General features: G+C 41.1%; 1 protein-coding gene across 1 annotated transcript; it reads right to left on the minus strand.

Annotated features, from left to right (window-relative positions):
* Positions 1-9161: 9161 nt before the first annotated feature.
* FGF4 (fibroblast growth factor 4) lies at positions 9162-16352 on the minus strand. Its single transcript, XM_005278731.4, has 3 exons — positions 15355-16352; positions 13788-13891; positions 9162-11687 (listed from the first exon to the last, which is right to left on the minus strand). Exons 1-3 carry the CDS (start codon positions 15662-15664, stop codon positions 11511-11513), a joined length of 591 nt encoding a protein of 196 aa, XP_005278788.1. The 5' UTR covers positions 15665-16352; the 3' UTR covers positions 9162-11510.
* Positions 16353-17588: the final 1236 nt, after the last annotated feature.

The following is a 17588-nucleotide window of genomic DNA, read 5'->3' on the forward strand; positions in this document are numbered from 1 at the left end:
TCAAGAAAAATGCTTCAGGCATTTCTGAGAAGAGGCTGGGGGGGAAAAATTGTTTTACCCAAGGAAAAAAAATTGTTGCAACCATTTCATTGAGAAGCTCTAGAGCAGTGTTGGGCAACCTGCGGCGCAGGCTGGCGGCTGCTTCCTGCAGCTCCCATTGGCCAGGAACGGCGAACTGCGACCCCTGGGAGCTGCGGGCGGCCATGCCTGCGGACAGTCAATGTAAACAAACTGTCTCACGGCCCATCAGTGGATTACTCTGATGGGCTGTAGGTTGCCCACCACTGCTCTAGAGCCTTCACCCTTTGGAGCAGGGACAAGAAATTTGTCAGGAGGCTCACTCTGGTGTCAGGGATGTAGTTTTTTGCTATCCCTGTTTAAATCCGCATAAACTTGGCCAAATTATGAACATTTGAAAAAAATCTCAGTTCATACATGCTCAGTAGAGACTTGTTAAATGTTCAGACATACTCTGTAGAGACCTGGGAGCTAAATTCTCTGAAGAGTCTATCTGTACAGGGCATGCTCCTTCCCAGGGCTAGAGGGGCTGAGAAGGACTTTCCCTGCCACTAGCCCTTCAAGCTGCAGGGGGCCACTGTGCACAGGAAATGATAGCAGGGAGCCTGTCAGTGCTCCCCCTATTGGCCCCCAGGCAGTGTGGAGGAGGAAGCAAATACAGAGGGGCAAGAGCTGGACTGGAGGGAAGGGTGGAGGGAGTAGATTGGGAAAAGGAACTTGGGGAGGAAGACTGGCTCCGAAAGGAGATTGGGACTGGGAATTAGGGGTGGGGGCCTAGGAGCAGGGAGACTGGGACTAGTAGGGGGAGACTGGGAGTTGGTGAGGGGGACCGGGAGCCAGTATTAGGGGAAGACTGACATCAGATGAGGAACCAAGGAGTGGGAGACTGGGACTGTCTGTGCAAGGAGTCTGGGACAAAGAGCTTGGGGAATACATTGGGACTCAAAGTGGGTGAGAAGCCAGGGGGGAGACTGTGATTAGTGGCACAGCGAGGGAGACTGGGCCTGGGAGCAGGTGGGGAAGACTGAGATCAAATGAAGAGCCTGGGGAAGGCAGGGAGAAAGTCTGGACTGGCTGGACAAGGAGACTGGGACAAGAAGTCTGGGATCGAGACTAGGCTTGGGAGCCATAGCTGGGGATGGACTGAGATGGGATAGGGAGGCCATTGTCTATAGGACCCCTGTTTCGATTTTTACTGAAGCTGGAATATGTGCAGTGAATGAGGCAGGGGATTTGGCAGGAAGAGAAAGAATGGCTTCATGGTTAAGGAAGGTGAATGCTGCCCTGGAAAATTTGATTCTGCCCTTGACTCTGCCACAGAGTTCCTATGTGAGTAATTTTTCACAGGTGGTCACTAATTGTGTGTTCCTCATTTTCTGTATGCCTGACTTGAGACCCTGGGGTATGATTAGCAGAAATGCTGAGCACTCACAGCTGCAACTGAAGTCAATGGAAGCTGTGCTTTGAATGTATAATGCTAAGTACTCTGAAACAATCATATCTCTAGTGTCTCAAACTGGGCACCTAAAATGAGTGGACACTTCTGACTTGAATGTTTCTATGCCTCTGTTTCCCATCTGTAAAATGAGGGCCCCCTTTACCTCACAAGGGTGTTGTGAAAATAAATTCATTACTGTTTTTGAAGTACTCAGATATTATAGTGATGAGTGCCATAGATAGCTCATGAAGAAATTCATAATTCTACCTTCAGAGCAAGGTTTGAATAGTGCACTGTAAGTAAGGCCTGGGGTCACTGGTTTAATAATGAAGATAAAATAAAATCTTGAATACCTGCTCATTTAGTGAGCACTGTCCATCCTGTATACTGAATTAGGAAGGAGTCCTGTGAAAACAATATGTGATAATATAATTAAAGACTGCCTCATAATGCATGCACACAAAGAAGGCAGATTTAGATTGCATGGGCAACATAAATTCTGTCATTTCCTCACATTTGAGTGCTGGACTTTGCAACCTTAACGTTCCTTTAATACTTTTTTTGTATGTAACATTATTTTGTATTACTAATCATCCACTATTCTATTGTCAGTACATGCACAAGTGATCCAAGCATCATTTTTTATCTCCCTCCATGCTTTATTGACCTTTGTTGTCACTCATTCACACTATCTCATACAGGTTAAAGAAAGTGATTTAGTGATGTTTGTACCAATTAACATATTCCAGTTTCAAACTGGTTGTTAATCAGGTTACCTCTGAAGTACAAATCAACTCTTCATCAGCTTAAAGGTTTTTGGAAAGTGTCAAAGCCACTTGGTAAAATGCTTTGGCTTCTGGTGAGCTACTGTTTACATCCTTTGGCATTAACTCCACAGCTACATCTGTTTGCTTCCAGTGGCTTCCAGAAATGTATTTGGGAATGTTAGCCAATGGTCAATACAGCTGTTTAATATCAATCATGCAACTGTAAAAGAGTAGGAGCTCTAGAACCACCAATGGGAATATTTTTAATGAGAGTTCTCTTATAGTATAGGTGGGGAATCTGAGAGTGTTTGGAATCCCAAAGGAAACTTGTAGCAACACTCTTGAATGAGGGCATTGAAAGAAATGTATCCTATCACAGCTCTAACTGAAAGAGGATCAGTAGATTAGTAAAGTTATGTGTACAACCCTCTGTGTTGATTATTTTGTTCCACAAACTTATTTTGTAGCCCTCTGTTTCACTCTTCCAGCCAATCAACTGACTCCTTGAACTGGGCCTTTCTCCCAGTGATGAGTCAGACTTGCCTGTGGGCTGGACCACAATGGTTTGTATCTAAATGACATGATCAGCTGTTTTGCCGCCATAGGAACTAGCCTACTCTACCATGGAGCCAGTCCCAAGACTGCTTCAGTGCTTCCTTTAACATTAATCCTACTAACCCAATACAGTCTCCAGTGGTTCCAGTCCTCAGACCTCCTCCAGCTTTCAGGCCTCCTCCAGCCCTCACCTGGATGGCAACACACTGATAGGAAGGACATGCATTGCAAAGATTTCTGCAGTGGAAAGGCTAGTTGGTGCTGCAGCTAAGGGCTTGTCTTTGTGGGAAGTCATACCAGGATAAGCTACAGTGTTAATTTAAACCAATATAGTTATATCAGTATAACTCCCGTATAACTTATTAGGTTTAGCTTGGATGTCACTTTGGAAGGGGTTTACGCTAAACTGAAAAAAGGCATTCTTATTCCAGAATGAGTGTCCACACTGGGAGCTACATTGATATAACTAACTATACAGCTATAATTATGCTGAACTAACCAGTAAAACTTTCCCATGTAGACAAGCCCTGATTCAGAATGAAATGAGGGGCAGGGGGGAGGCAGGGCAGAGATCAGGGAAAGAGGTGTCCAAGGGAGAAACTCAATTCTGTATGGTGTCCTCAGATTTTTCTTAACTGAAATATTCTGAAACCATTTTAAGGCCTTGAAACCAAATGTAAACCCTTCTCTTACCTCTTTCTGTTGGTCTTATTTTCCAGCTTCCCTGAAAAATCCTGCCCTGCCCAGTGTCTGAATCAATTCGTCTGTGGCAATGCCTCCTGGCTGTCTGATTCTGTGTAGCTCAAAAGCTTCTCTCTTTCACCAACAGAACTTGGTCCAATAAAATACATTACCTCACCCACCTTGTCTCTCTGGTTCAAAGAGGGCTGTTTTTGACAGGAAAAATATTTCCTATCTCATCCATGTTGTCTCCTCTGGTTTCTTCTGTTGTATGTCTTCCCTCTCTATCCCCCTCCCCTTCTTTCACACTGGTTGCCTTTATCTGCCTCCTCAGTGTGTTCCCTTTTCTTCATTCTTTGTCACCCTTTCTCACTCCCTTTCTTTTGTGCTCTTCTCCTATATTGCACCCACATTTTCACTGCCCTTTCCTTATCTTCCCTGGTTACCTGTGACCTCCATTGACCCCTTTCCTCTATGTCCTATTCTCTTCCTTGTGCTCTGCCTCTCCCTTTCCTCTGACTCCCTGTCCTTGCTTCATCTCCCCTTCCACATACCTGGACAAATCATTTCTGTTGCTGGGCTATGCAATTTCCATTGACCCAGTCAGGTATAAGATATGAGAAGTAAGGGCAGATATTATACATATTGCATATTATACACACTATGTATAGCCCCCACATTTTCAACTGAAGATTTGTATTCTTCATGCATAGACATGGGCCTGAGCCCAAATCCTATATATGAAGACTCCCAAACTTTGCTGAAGGTCATATCTGGATCAGAATGTTGCAGCTGGCTCCTTTATCTCTAATGGATCAAAACAACACGCTGGCTCCAAACCCTACAACACTGGTAGAAGTTTGCTTCTGGAGCTGACCTCTAATTCTCAAGCACATCCCTGTTAATCAGAGTTGACACTGTGGTCAAGATATGTTTATTCTCCTGCTAGTAGGACCATGTTTCCACCCTTCTTGAATCTCTGCACAAGCTTACTAACTTCTTCCACATAAAGGTCAAGCTTCTTTTCAAGTAACTGTATAAGCAGGGGTCGGCACCACCACGTTGCATGATGGACACTTGACAAAATTACCATACTTAGTGATGGACACTGTGGGGGGAGGGGTTATGCTATTAAGTCATTCAATTTTTTGAAAAATTACCACAAAACCTCGAAATGTTTACTACGGACACTTGTGTCCCTGTACGGACACGTTGCTGACCCCTGTGTATAAGTCTACAGCAGACTACATTTTAGGGTTGCCAACCCTCCAGGATTCTCCTGGAGTCTCCAGGAATTAGAGATTAATCTTTAATTAAAGATTATGTCATGTGATGAAATCTCCAGGAATACATCCAACCAAAATTGGCAACACTACTACATTTCCACCCTATGCTTCCTTCCATTTCTGACAATCCATTAAAACCTCTCTCCTGAAGGCTCCCTTAGACTCTTTCACTCCCTCGTAATCTATGCAATGCCTCCCCCTCCTCTTCTTCAAGAAAACTCCACCTTCTCCTGGAAGCATTCCCATTATAAGGTCACATGTTGATGTGGGCTTCAGTCTGTGAGATACTGAGCAACTCCTGCACCGTGTTGCGTGGCCTCAACTCTCAGTGGTCTAAGGACTGAATCCACACCTACTTTGGTCAATGACAAAATGTCCATTGGCCTTGCCCACACTGGACTTTCCCCCTGAAATTTCCCACCATTTCCACCAGGAGTGCAACTACACAGATGTTAATAATGTTAGGAGGAGTAGTGTAGACTAGTCACCATAGGCTGCTCTACCAGAACTTTGTCATTGGTCACCATGTCTGAGCAGGAGCTTAGAGCATATGATGGTCAAGCCCCTGGCAGCCAGTCTACTGTAATGACCCAACCATTGTTAGCACTGGTGGGAGCAATGGCAGGAGATTTTAAGGAGAAAAGCTCTAGTTAGAATCCCCACAGTGTCAGGAATGAGGACTTGCAGAAGTTCCTTCCCAGTCTCCAGGCAGCCTATGCCTATGTGCACAGCTGAGCCACAGTAGGGTCGTCTGATTGACTACTGCACCTGATTAAGCCCAACACTCATAACTGATCTTTGGCTACTCAATGCACATGCCCACAGCTGCAAGCTCTTCTGTGTCCACCCTGCTCCTAGCCTTGCTCTAGCCCTGTTCCTGCCTAGTTCACAGCCTCCTGTCCTGACCAGTCCACTCCAGCCCTGCTCTCCTGCTTGGTTGCTGACTCTGGCTCTGACCCTTGGCTCTGATTCCTGGTCACAGACTCCAGCTTTGACCTTTGGTGCTGTTTCACCCTCTGACTCCAGCTCTGACCACTAGGCATGACCCTCCTTCCCCATCTCCTGATTCATGACACACAGACTTTGGTGGGAGCACAATTAAACCAAAAAGGTGGAAGGGGAGAGTGCTCATCTACCAGACAGAGCCTCAGCACACTCATCAGCAGATCTCTTGTGTTTGTTCACTGGATCACATCTGCTTTCTGCACTCAAACTGTGATCAGTCTGGGGTAGGGAATTTTAATTTGCTTATTATACTTATTGGAAAGCACTACATGTATTTGTAGTACTATGTAAATAATAAATATAATCATGATAGTTATGTCGAGTTAAGAAGGTACATCTAGATTGAACAGTCAGAACAAAACATGTTTGACAAGGGAACACTTGAGTATAGAACTATCTGTAGACATGTCTATGGGTTAAACACTGACCACATTTAGAAGTCTGGGTATACAAATGCTCCCCACAGTCAGAGTCACAAATACAGATCTGCAAAAAATGAAATGGCAGCATATCATTTAAATTCCCTTGACCTTGCAGCCCATAGATCAGGCGTCTTTCACACACTTTTGTCCTGAGAAGAGTAAAATTGTGCTTGAGACTGTCACTTGATTTAACTTATTGTCTTCATCCAATAAAAAGATATTACCTCCCCCACCTTGTCTGTCTTCATCTCAGTTGTTTACACTGTTACTTTTGAAGAGATATTCTTTGGGCACGAGTCTATTTCAGTTTTGTGGTAATTAACCCCTCATCTATTTTGGATTCATTATTAGTAGTAATGTAAAGATGTTTGTGATTTTGACATTTGTTTTCACTCTGTATTGGAATAAAGCACTGAATTTCAAAATTTCCAGCAAAACAAAATTTGTTGTTGTTTTGGGTCAGTTGAAAGAATTTGTTTTGAAAAAATTGAAACATTTCATTTCAATATTGACTTTTTAAATTTTATTTATAGTATAATTTATAATATAATATAGAATAAAACAATTTATAAATGAAAGTTTAGAAACAAAATATTGAAAATTCTGTTCTGATAAGGTTGGTTTCTGATGGGAAACCTTTCCATTGGAAAAATTTCAACTAGTTCTAATCATTAGATACAGTTTCATTTAGGTAGTTAAACAGGAATTTCATTCATTTTTTCTAGTATTGCTGATATTTATGTTTCATCATATCATGAACTCAGTAATCATAAATAGATGTTATATAATTTCATTCTCAGGTAGAACATAATTGATAATAGCTCAGGCATGCTGGTAATTTAAACAACTACAGGACATAATCATGATAGGTGTGTGTGTGTGTGTGTGTGTGTGTGTGTGTGTGTGTGTGTGTGTGTGTGTGTATCCTCTAGTTGTTTAAATAATATATTTAAACACACACTTTTGCTAATTACCAGCATGCCTGAGCTATTATCATTTACATTCTACTTGGGAATATATAAGCTTATTTTATGTAATGAGTGCTATCTTATTTATAGGTCTGGGAAAAAAACATTTGCAAACACTTGTTTGTATTTTTAAATATATTTGCTCCAGAAGTATTCACACCACTTCTGCACTTACTTTCTTCAAACATTTGTCCAAAAAAGTTTTACAAGCATGAATGCTTGTAGTAAGTGAACTCTAACATGAACTCCTTGCATGCTTATGGGAAACAACTTTTAAATTCTTTCAGGGAACATTCACACCAGAAACCTGATTATAAGAGTTATACTTCTACAATCAGGAATCAGGAATAACACCAGGCTCGGTCTGTATGCTTAGCTTTACACATTGACATGCTTGTTAAACATTTGAGTAAGTCTTTGCAGGATTGGAGTGACTTTAGTTGTTCAACTACAACTAACGAACACAACTCAAATTCTGAATTTTAAATCCTGAGGTGTAAACAAACTTCACAGTTATCCATAAAATATTATTAAATAACTAATAAACCATAGAAAATCAGGATCTTCTAATGTACATTCTTCAAACAGAAAAAGAAGTGGAAATTAATCAAATACCTCATTCATTGAGCTCTAATTATTTGGGTGAAACTGGCAGAAAAGGACTTCATCATACCTCCAGTTAATTGTACATCTGGGTGAAAAATCCATAACAAATATATATTCATTATATTTTGCCTCCTTTTCTGTTTCTGGACTGATCATGATCTTCTCAAATATATTAGTTGTTTAAAATGGTCCACAAGATAATTACTTGGTTTTTGACTTGCTTGAGAGCAAGTCATTGGGAGTATGCAAGATTGAAAATGTGAAACTCAAGCTGTTTTGATTGGCCATGTAGGTCAGATGGTAAGTTTCTGCTTTCAGGTTGGATGAGCGTTGATGAGTTACTTCCGGTTTTACACAGTTCTTAGTTAGACAAACTCCCATCGAAGTCAGTGGGTGTAGGATCAAACTTAGGCTTGGTCTACACTACCCCCCTAATTCGAACTAAGGTACGCAACTTCAGCTACGTGAATAACGTAGCTGAAGTCGAAGTACCTTAGTTCGAACTTACCTTGGTCCACACTCGGCAGGCAGGCTCCCCCGTCGACTCCGCGGTACTCCTCTCGCCGAGCTGGAGTACCGCAGTCGACGGCAAGCACTTCCGGGTTCGACTTATCGCGTCCAGACTAGACGCGATAAGTCGAACCCAGAACTTCGATTTCCAGCCGTCGAACTAGCTGGTAAGTGTAGCCAAGGCCTTATATATTGCCTTTGTCATGGCATATATATATATATAAACACACACACACACACTTTTTTTTCTGAGAAACTGAGTATAGATTAAAACCTGAAAGAAAAAAATTGGACCAGAAGGAACCCTGCCAGATGAGCACCACTGAGTACTTGATATCTAATAGTTCTCCCAATGGACATTACAATAAATGTTTGTAACAGCACAATCAACAGTTCCAGAGGAAAACAGGACCAGAGAATCTTAAATCAGTTATTTCATCGAAGCACGCATGCCACAAGGGGTGACTATGGCATTCATTAAAGCCAGGTGAAAACCTATCAAGCATCACTCCTAGACAGACTAAGAGGCAGGGACTATCTTTTACCACAAGTCTGTATGATGCCTAGCAAAATGAGGCTACAGTCTCAATTTGGGTCTCTAATCACTACTATTCTTGCTACTGCATTAATAGTTTATATTTATTATTATGGATCTGGCTTGAATGCAAGTGTGCTAATTTAAAACCAGCTACAAGAACCTGGGCCTACTCAGACAAAATTCCTAGTGCCTTCAGTGAGAGTTTTGCCTGAGTAAGGACTACCAAATTGGGTGTGCTGGGAGCATCTATCATAAAAACTTCTTGTAAATATTATTTAAAGGTGTCCATGTGTTTAAAAGAGAGGAATAATGTCTTGTTTTTCACAGGAGGAATGAAGTCCATTTTAAATAACTTCAATCAGTTCTAGTGTAAACGTGTATCATTTATTATGCATTTAAATGTGCACAGCACATACACCACAATATTGAACAGCACCTGTATAAAACTACAGACAGATTCTGGTAAATGATGAAAGCTCATACCATGTAACATCAATATAAAGATTTTACAACAATATTCGGAAGTTACAACAATTACCTCTGAATACATCTAGAGTGAGGCTGTCAGTTATGGATTTCAATGGAGTGAAAGGTGACACAGAAGAACCATTCTTCAGACAAATTCTTTGCAGTCTGATTTTGCTTTCTGAAATGTGGAAGAATTGTGAGGTTTCAGAGGTAGTGGCGAAAGTTACACTGATGATTACTCACATATAGAAAACAGAGGAAGTACAGAAATCCCCCAAATTGCAGAGAAATCCTTAGGCACCATGTTTCCTAGGTGCTTCCTTAGGTTTGGCTTTGTTTTTTGTTTTTAAATTGGTTTTATTTTTGAACAGCAGCAGTAGATGGTTTAAAATCTGGTCCTGCTACACTCTGATCTCACTGAACTTTGGTGAGTAGCTTTACTTTTCAAGGTCATTTGTAAGTACAGTATATATGCAAGTATATGTGACTCTAGTAGAACAAAAACTTTTCATATAGGAATGTAGAAAGAAAAAAATGCTGAACTCAAATTTTCTGCAGCCTTGGGACTTGTATATGTCCAAAAATCATTAGTTGAATTTGGAAGATTATCTATGTGTAAACATCTTGTAAGAGTATTAAACTTATTCACTAAACATTGTGATCAGGCCTGGTTTCAACTTAAGACCATGAAGTCTCACTTTTATAAAAAAATTAAAAGTTTACCATCATTTCAGGGTCTCCTTTCTCCCCTGTTTCATGATCAAACCTGCCTTTTCCTTCGTTACTTTAGAGACATGGGTTACATTTGCAAAATATAGAAAGAAAAAATATAGGGTTACTCGATGACCATATAGTGCTGCAGCCTGACAGCTGTCTGCAAATATTTTCACCATGATTATCCTTACTAAAAGTAAATCACTGGGTAAAGATAGCTCAAACGTGACAAGGCTCAAATAGGATGCAACTGACTCTATCTTAAATACTTCTGGCTACATATGGAAAAATAGAGATTTGGGATTACAAAGATCCACCCCCCTTCCTGGAATTATAATACTGAAGAGAAAAGTTTGCACCTTCTATGCAGATTTTGTTAGGAGACTGGCTTCAAGAATTAGTGAGGTAGAAATTAATTAACTTTGTCAGGGAATGAGACATAGAAAAGAGCAGCATATTTCTCCTTCCAAACACTGCATTTTAAAAATAATATAGACCAGCTTTACTCACTTAAAACCAGTCTGACTTCTATCTATAGAGCTTGGGTTTCTCAAGAACCAGAAAATGTGTTTTGATTATATATTTAAAAAATATGGGAGCAATAGAGTTTCATAGGCTTTGGAAAATAAGTGTAGTCTCCAAATTTGAAAAAGGAATTTTGATTTGAATAAATAAACACAATGAGTTCATAGTAGCATATTTCACAGTGTTTGTTAGGGGAGGAGTCGACACACACTGTTTAGACCTCATGTGCAAAGCAATCATATGTAATATTAGCTTTCTCTAAGGGTAACAAAAGAAATTATGCTCCTATTATCTGAGCAGAAAAGAAAAAAAAATTGAGTTTATATAGTTGTTTAAGGGTCTCTGGTGCCTAGTAGCTCTGCAAAGATTGACTGCAGGAAAGTTCAAAGTTCAGCACTGGCAGATCTAAAAACAGATTTGTGGGGTAGTACTTCAACACTGCACTTTCTGTACCAGAAGTAAACCGATACCATTTCAATTAAATAGCAACACTGCACAAAGGAGGTCAGACATTGTATGTTCCTACAAGCTAGCATCAGAACTGAGAAAGGTTTGCACAGCTCATTTTCAAAGACTAAGACCTTATCTGGTGGTGGTGGGTTAAAAAAAACAAACAAATATGTGTACACCAACAAACACTGTACAACACACAAACAGTGCAAAACATTGTAATATAGGAATTGAATTTCACTTGTTTTAAAACACATAATAGCAGCACACCTGTGATAAATTTAAAAAAGTTAAATAAACCACAAAGCAGAAGTCTTCTACAGTTGCACCATCAAATGAAATACCTTGGGTTGGGTTTTTTTGTTTGTTTGTTTATTTTTAGAAATAAAAAAAATCAGAACTATAAATAATTTTGTGGCAATATATACAGACTTAAATAATTAATTTAAATATCTTACACCTAGTCTTGCATAAAACTCTCCAATAAAAGTGCACCATGTTTTCCCCAAGCGTGGCTTGTCTCTTCCCCTGTGCTGAGGTAGGTCTGAAGGAAGATGTCTCAGATTCTAGGAAGAAAATGTGTCACTGTCATTGTGGGAGACACTTTGTTGCCTTTCTTTGTTCTTCCATTTTTGCTCAGAGCTATGTACATGCCAGGGTAAATCCTGGACTCGTAAGCATTGTAGTTGTTCGGCAGGAGAATCTCTTTGAATTTACATTCATCGTTGAAATGGGTCTGAAATGCAAAGGAGGAGGAAGGGGGGAGGAAATATTAAACATCAGGTCTGGAAATATTATTGCCAACAGGTGTAGGCCTGATGAAGGGAAATGCACAGCTGATTTTTCCCCCCTAGTGATCTTTTGAAGAGATCATCCCATTGAGACTCCAGATGGCCCATCAGAAACCATGGATTCATTAAGGGTTTTAAAATCCAGATCAATCAGATATGTCCAAAGAGGCTCAGAGCATCTAGTAGCCTGTCTACACAACCATGGAAACATGTCACATTTTAACTCAACTGGTAATGCAGCTTGTATAAATTTAGGGCAAAATTATGTTGGTTTCCTCAGGTATATCTATTCAATGAGACTTTTCCCATTAACGAGGATTAGGATTTTGACTTTCAGTCCTTACATTGAAGTCAGTGGAAGTTTTGCAGGATGTAACCTTCCTTTGAGTCACCTTATTTAAATAATAGGCCCATTGATCTTTCTGACATTAAATAGATTACATTTAATATATACAGAAACCCTTCCAAAAATATTAGCTGCACCTCCAACAATACATTGCCTAGGATATTTCAGAGCTCAGGACCCTCTAAATATTGGCAAAATGTTTTGATAGGAAAGAGGAAAGCATTTTAAAGGTACCCAGAACATTTCAGAACTGACAGTATTTCCTCCTTGATCTTGAATGAGAAATTGGGATCCATTGATGCTAACAGACCAGGAAAGCAAACTGATTTGAAGGTAAGGCAAGGGAGCTCTTTGCAAGTGAAATAATTTCTTATGTGGATACAAAGCGAGGCAGGTGCTTTTCCTGGATACAGATACTAGCACAGTATTGGGCTGACACTGATAGGTACTAAAGTAACTAATGGGATTATCTCTATTATTAAGTTTAAACACTAGTTTTTGTAAATCAGGGCTCAACCTGCTAGATTTAAATCTGCACTGGAGATTAGAATACCCAGAGCACACAATGCAGCCAAGACTCCTGCTTGATGTCCCTATTAGAGATGATGACTGCGGAGCTGTTGTACTTTGAAGGCCTGATACTGCTTTGACTGGAGTCAATAGCAAAATGGCCTCTTGACTGCACTGGTGCAGGATCAGGCCCTAAACCAGTTACTTTGTATATTCACGTTCTCATTCAGGCAAAATGTCCATTCACTTCAATTAGAGCTTTGCCGGAGTTAAGGCATGCAGGATCGGGCCCCTAAGGGCCAAAACCCCTTCAAAATGAATGTGGAAAGACATGAAACAGAGAAGTCATTGATAGAGAAGTCAGTCTGAAAGCAGAATTCTACATACAGAAATGATGCTGGCCACAGAAACTTGTACAGAGGGGAAGGCAACAAGCAGAGGGAAAGTTCTAAGTGACCTGAAACAAGACTTGTATTATTATTTTCAGCACCAAGTGGGTTTAAAAAATGAAATCCTGTCCACTATTTGTTCCCAAAATCCAATGTAAAAATGCAAGACATACTTTAATTCTGGCTGAACAGATCAAATTTGTTTTTAAAAAGAGGGAGTTTTGATGACTATCTATCCATCATCAGAGCAGAGTGTCAGTTCTGCAGCATTTACAAAGAGTGATCACGGTAGGTATTGATTTGTGATGTCATAAAAGATTACAAAAAACACACGTGGGACTGGTCACAAATTAAAGTTCCCTCAGAGAAACTGAGCTGATTAAAGCTGTTCCTATTTGGAGAGCTTTATTATTTAATTACTTAATTAATTTAAGTAATTATTATGCAAACTAGCTTGTGGTATTGCCCAACAAAATGATGACTGTGTTTGCGGACAAACTTGCGATATGGGTGGTCCCTGGCTGAGTGACTTTTACACCAGAGAGGATAGTAAGTACATCTAGTGGCTAGAAATGCAAAGAATGGAATTTACATGAAAGGCACTACTCCGGTAGCATCTCTGCACAGCACACCTTCCATTCACAGTAAAACAGAGTGCTTCAAGAGCGTCCTGACTTCGATGAGCAATGCAGTGTAGGACTGGGGCTTGGGCAATTTAAATCCAAAACACCACAGGCGCTCTTCATCGCGGATTGATATGGTCATGTAGCCAGTCACTCAGTATCTCATATGCTACTTACAGATCCATAGAGCTTGCCTTTGCTATTCATGGCTACGAAGAGTCCACTTTTAACACCAAATAGGCTCACCACTCCTCTTTCCACTGGAGAAATTTCAAGCAGACCTACGGTGGAAAACGATGCATATGGAGTCACACACAATATAGATACATGTATTAACCTTATTATGGGTTCATTTAACACGAACAGTGGCCTTATCAAACCGATTCCTGCCAATTAAGGCTAAATCGTGATTATTTGCCTAACATCACCGGCATGCTCCTATATGTGACTTCACAGTTACTTCCTTGATGAACCAGTTCTTAAAACTTTTCAAGATGATTGTGTGTGTTAGGTTTCCCCCTGTGCTTTAAAGACTGAAACCTGCTCTCATTCAGTGGCTAGATAACGTCTAATAAAACAGCTCTTTAAAAAATAAAAACAACCCTGATATTTGAAATGGGAACGAGGAATGTCACTCATTGCCCAGTTTAAAATAAGTGAAAATAAGTTTGTGGCAAATCAAACATTTGTCCTCATGCTGTTTATAACCCCAAATCCTATTGTTTCAGTTGGGTATCAGATAAAGTCATGGGGCCAAGGGGTTAAGTCACTAACAGATGCTTTTCTATTGGACTGTGCTAACGTTGGAGAGTTGCTTTGGACTCAGGAATCCCAATTTACTGTTTGAAAACCCGGGGGTGGAGGAGGAACCCCCTGCATGCTGCGGTGCGGAGAATCCAGATGCTGACGTGGGCAGAACACCTGATTCTTTTCGACAGCAGGAAAAATATTGCTTTAAGCAATTCTATCCAGACCCAGTAGCCTCCTCCATAAATCGCGCTCAAGCAAGCAATCAGAGCCCTGCAGTGCCATTATTTTTAAAACAAGTCCTTGGGGGCGGAGGAAAGGACATGAACAAAAAGATTTTCCCTGATTGATTTCCAATGCTCATGCCACTTAAGCATATACATACGGACTTTCAAACGCAAGGCTCTGGGACTGCTGGCTAAGCATTTTTTTTTTTTACTTAGTAACCTTGTGTCTTCAGCAGGATCAATGCCACTGATTTGAGGGACTTGATAGCCCAATTCAAGCCTGATCTTAAGGAAATCAGTCGATGCAGCTTGAGTTTGACCATGCATTCTTAGGACCGACTTTCAGCTGACTTTGGAAAGCTTTCTATAAGCCGCTCACAATACCTAGGTAACCAGCTGCAATAATAATTTTTCCCTCTAAAGGGGCCCTTGTGTGTTTCTGTGCAGAAGGCTCTAATATACAAAGTGCAATACACGCTGGGAAAACGAATCTATTTTCCGAACAGGGCACCAAGAAGGAAAAGTGCCAATACAACCGAGTGCCCTTCAGCTGATTCCTCCCCTCCCCCCGCACACCTTTTCCAAAAATTACAGAGCCCCACAATTCTTCATTTGGTCCCTCCTAGAAGGGGAGCTTAGGAAAGTCACCAGCTGAAATGTCAGGAATCAGGTGAGATGCACTTCGAGGTGCCAAAGCCCCCCTGTCATATCCCCCCCCTCCCCAGGAAATTGACAAGGTGGGGGAAATAAAAAGAAAAGAAGCAACTTACTGTATCGATTTTCGTTGTGAATCCCGTTGATTCTGCCGTCTGGCAAGACTTGGATGTGAAACCCGATGCCTACGTTACAGTAGAGACGTCGCAGCCTCTTGATGCCCAGCAGATAGTCACTGTCCCGGCTGATCTCTTTCCTCTCCCCCGGGAGCCTGGCCATGGAGCGAGAGAAGAGAGTCTCCCAGCGCCACTCCAGGGTGTCGTTGTGCTGGGCAGAGAAAGGAGCGCAGCGCACCACCCAAGGCGAAAGCAGTCCCAGGAGCAAGATTGGCAAGAAGGCCGAGGGGAGAGTCATCCTGATCAACATGGGCAGCACACGTGGTTAGAAGGGAGTCAATTGCTCTAAAAATACACTCGCCTCCGAGCTCCAACTTTATACTTAGATCAAAGAAAAAAAGGGAGAAGAAGTAGCAAAGGAGGGATCCCAATAGCTCAGTCACCAAAGGAGCTGTGGTTTCCCTGGTCAGGTTGCATGGAGAAGAAATCCTGTGAGCAAGGGGAGAAAAAGCAGGGGGGATCGACTCAGCTGAATCTTATTCTGAACTTGATCTCAACTCCAGAAGTTGTCTGAAGTGTTGATCTTCTTCTATAGCTGCTCAGCCATAGCGCTTTAGCCCTAGCCACGATATTTATATATCCATGTGCGTTGGTACCTATTACATCACCACCTACCGCTCTTTGCTGCAGCGTTCAATCCAGTTTAACAGAAGTCAGATTATCACCCCTAGATGCTAAACAACTTCGAATCGTGTCTTGAGGAGAGAGGCAGAGGCACATTTTTTTCAACTAGCAGGAAAGGCCAACTTTAAAAAAGAAAATGTCACATTTTGCGTTCATCACATGCAGTCTTTCTTTCTTTCTTTCTTTCTTTCTTTCTTTCTTTCTTTCTTTCTTTCTTTCTTACAAATGCTAATGCAGGACACAAAAATCAAAGAATGCCCAACACGCTTTTCCCTCAACACAATGTCTGACTTTGTGGAAATCTGTGGAATTTCGGCTTTTGCTGTATCCAGGCGACATGGTTTACAGTTTGCTGGATGCAAAAAAATTCCCTTCATTAAAAGCCAAAATAGTTGTTGCATGGGAGGTTTAAGAAATGAAAAATGAAAGAACTGGAGGGGGGAGCATTTATTAAATCAAAGGGCTAAGTCTTTAATACAGAGGAAAACACTTAAAGAGGCAAAGGACATTCGAAAGTAAAACTAACTTTTTGGACTCTAAGTGTCCCTTTAAGAAATCGGAATATATTGCATTACTTCAGAGTTTAAGACAATGCAGAATTCAAAACTGGTTACAAATATTGAATGGTATTTTAGTGATGCAGCTGATTTCTAATCTCTTCACATTCACTTAAGTATTGCAGTGTTGTCTCAATAATACAGTTGATTTCTGATCTTTGAATGTGATATATTCACTCCTTGGAATCATTTCCCTACATATATTAACACAATATTCAAAATGAGGGGAGAAGAAGGTTTGAATTCATAAACCTGTAACTGTTTTAATAAGGGCAAAGGCTCGGTTACCTGCCTTAGCCTCATCCGAGGTCTTTTTCGATGTCTTCAGAAACAAACAGGTGGGAGGATGTCAGAACAATTTTGGATGGCCCTGAATTAATATGCAACAGAAAAAAGTTGTTTGTGACTCAGCTCTTTTATAGCCCCGAGGACAGTTTAGTCTTTTTCACGCCAGCACGCACTCCTGCTGTTCCAGCAAGAGATGCGAGAGGAAAGAGAATTGCCCCGAGCCAGATGACAGCTCACCTAGGTGCGAAAATCTCTGACCTTCGCTAAACCTAAGCAAACTTTAGATGATGTCCTTTTTTCCTCTTGTGAGATGCACGCATATTATTGAGTGTGTGGCATGTCCCAGCCAAGTCCTTTCTCTCTCCTTGGCCCTCAGGATTGTCAGGAGAGGTCTTTAGGGAGACACGGTGCATGAGGTAAAGATATTACCTCACCCACCTTGTCTCTCCAATATCCCGGGATCGACAGGCTACAACAACAGGGCAACCAGGACTGAGATCTTGTTGCTTTTTTGGATGGCTGCAACTTGGTCCTCAAAAGTTAGAAGACCCATTGGAGTGCGATGGTCAGTGTGTCAAACAATTCTGGGCCAGATTCGGATACTCTTATTTCTATTGAATAATACCCTATTCTAGGAGCCCTCCTATCCCACTGAAGCCAATGCTATTATTTATGGACTAAGGTAACTACTCCATGTATGAGGGT

The sequence above is a fragment of the Chrysemys picta genome, chromosome 4 (genome assembly GCF_011386835.1).
Source record: "Chrysemys picta bellii isolate R12L10 chromosome 4, ASM1138683v2, whole genome shotgun sequence".
Taxonomy (NCBI): Eukaryota; Metazoa; Chordata; order Testudines; family Emydidae; genus Chrysemys; species Chrysemys picta.

Excerpts from the sequence above, each read along its gene's own strand:
- FGF4 (XM_005278731.4), bottom strand. The coding sequence starts at position 15,664 with ATGTTGATCAGGATGACTCTCCCCTCGGCCTTCTTGCCAATCTTGCTC. Across the intron at positions 13,892-15,354 it reads TCACAACGAAAATCGATACA|GTCTGCTTGAAATTTCTCCA; the intron begins GTAAGTTGCTTC and ends TTTCCACCGTAG. Across the intron at positions 11,688-13,787 it reads AAGGCAAGCTCTATGGATCT|ACCCATTTCAACGATGAATG; the intron begins GTAAGTAGCATA and ends TTTGCATTTCAG.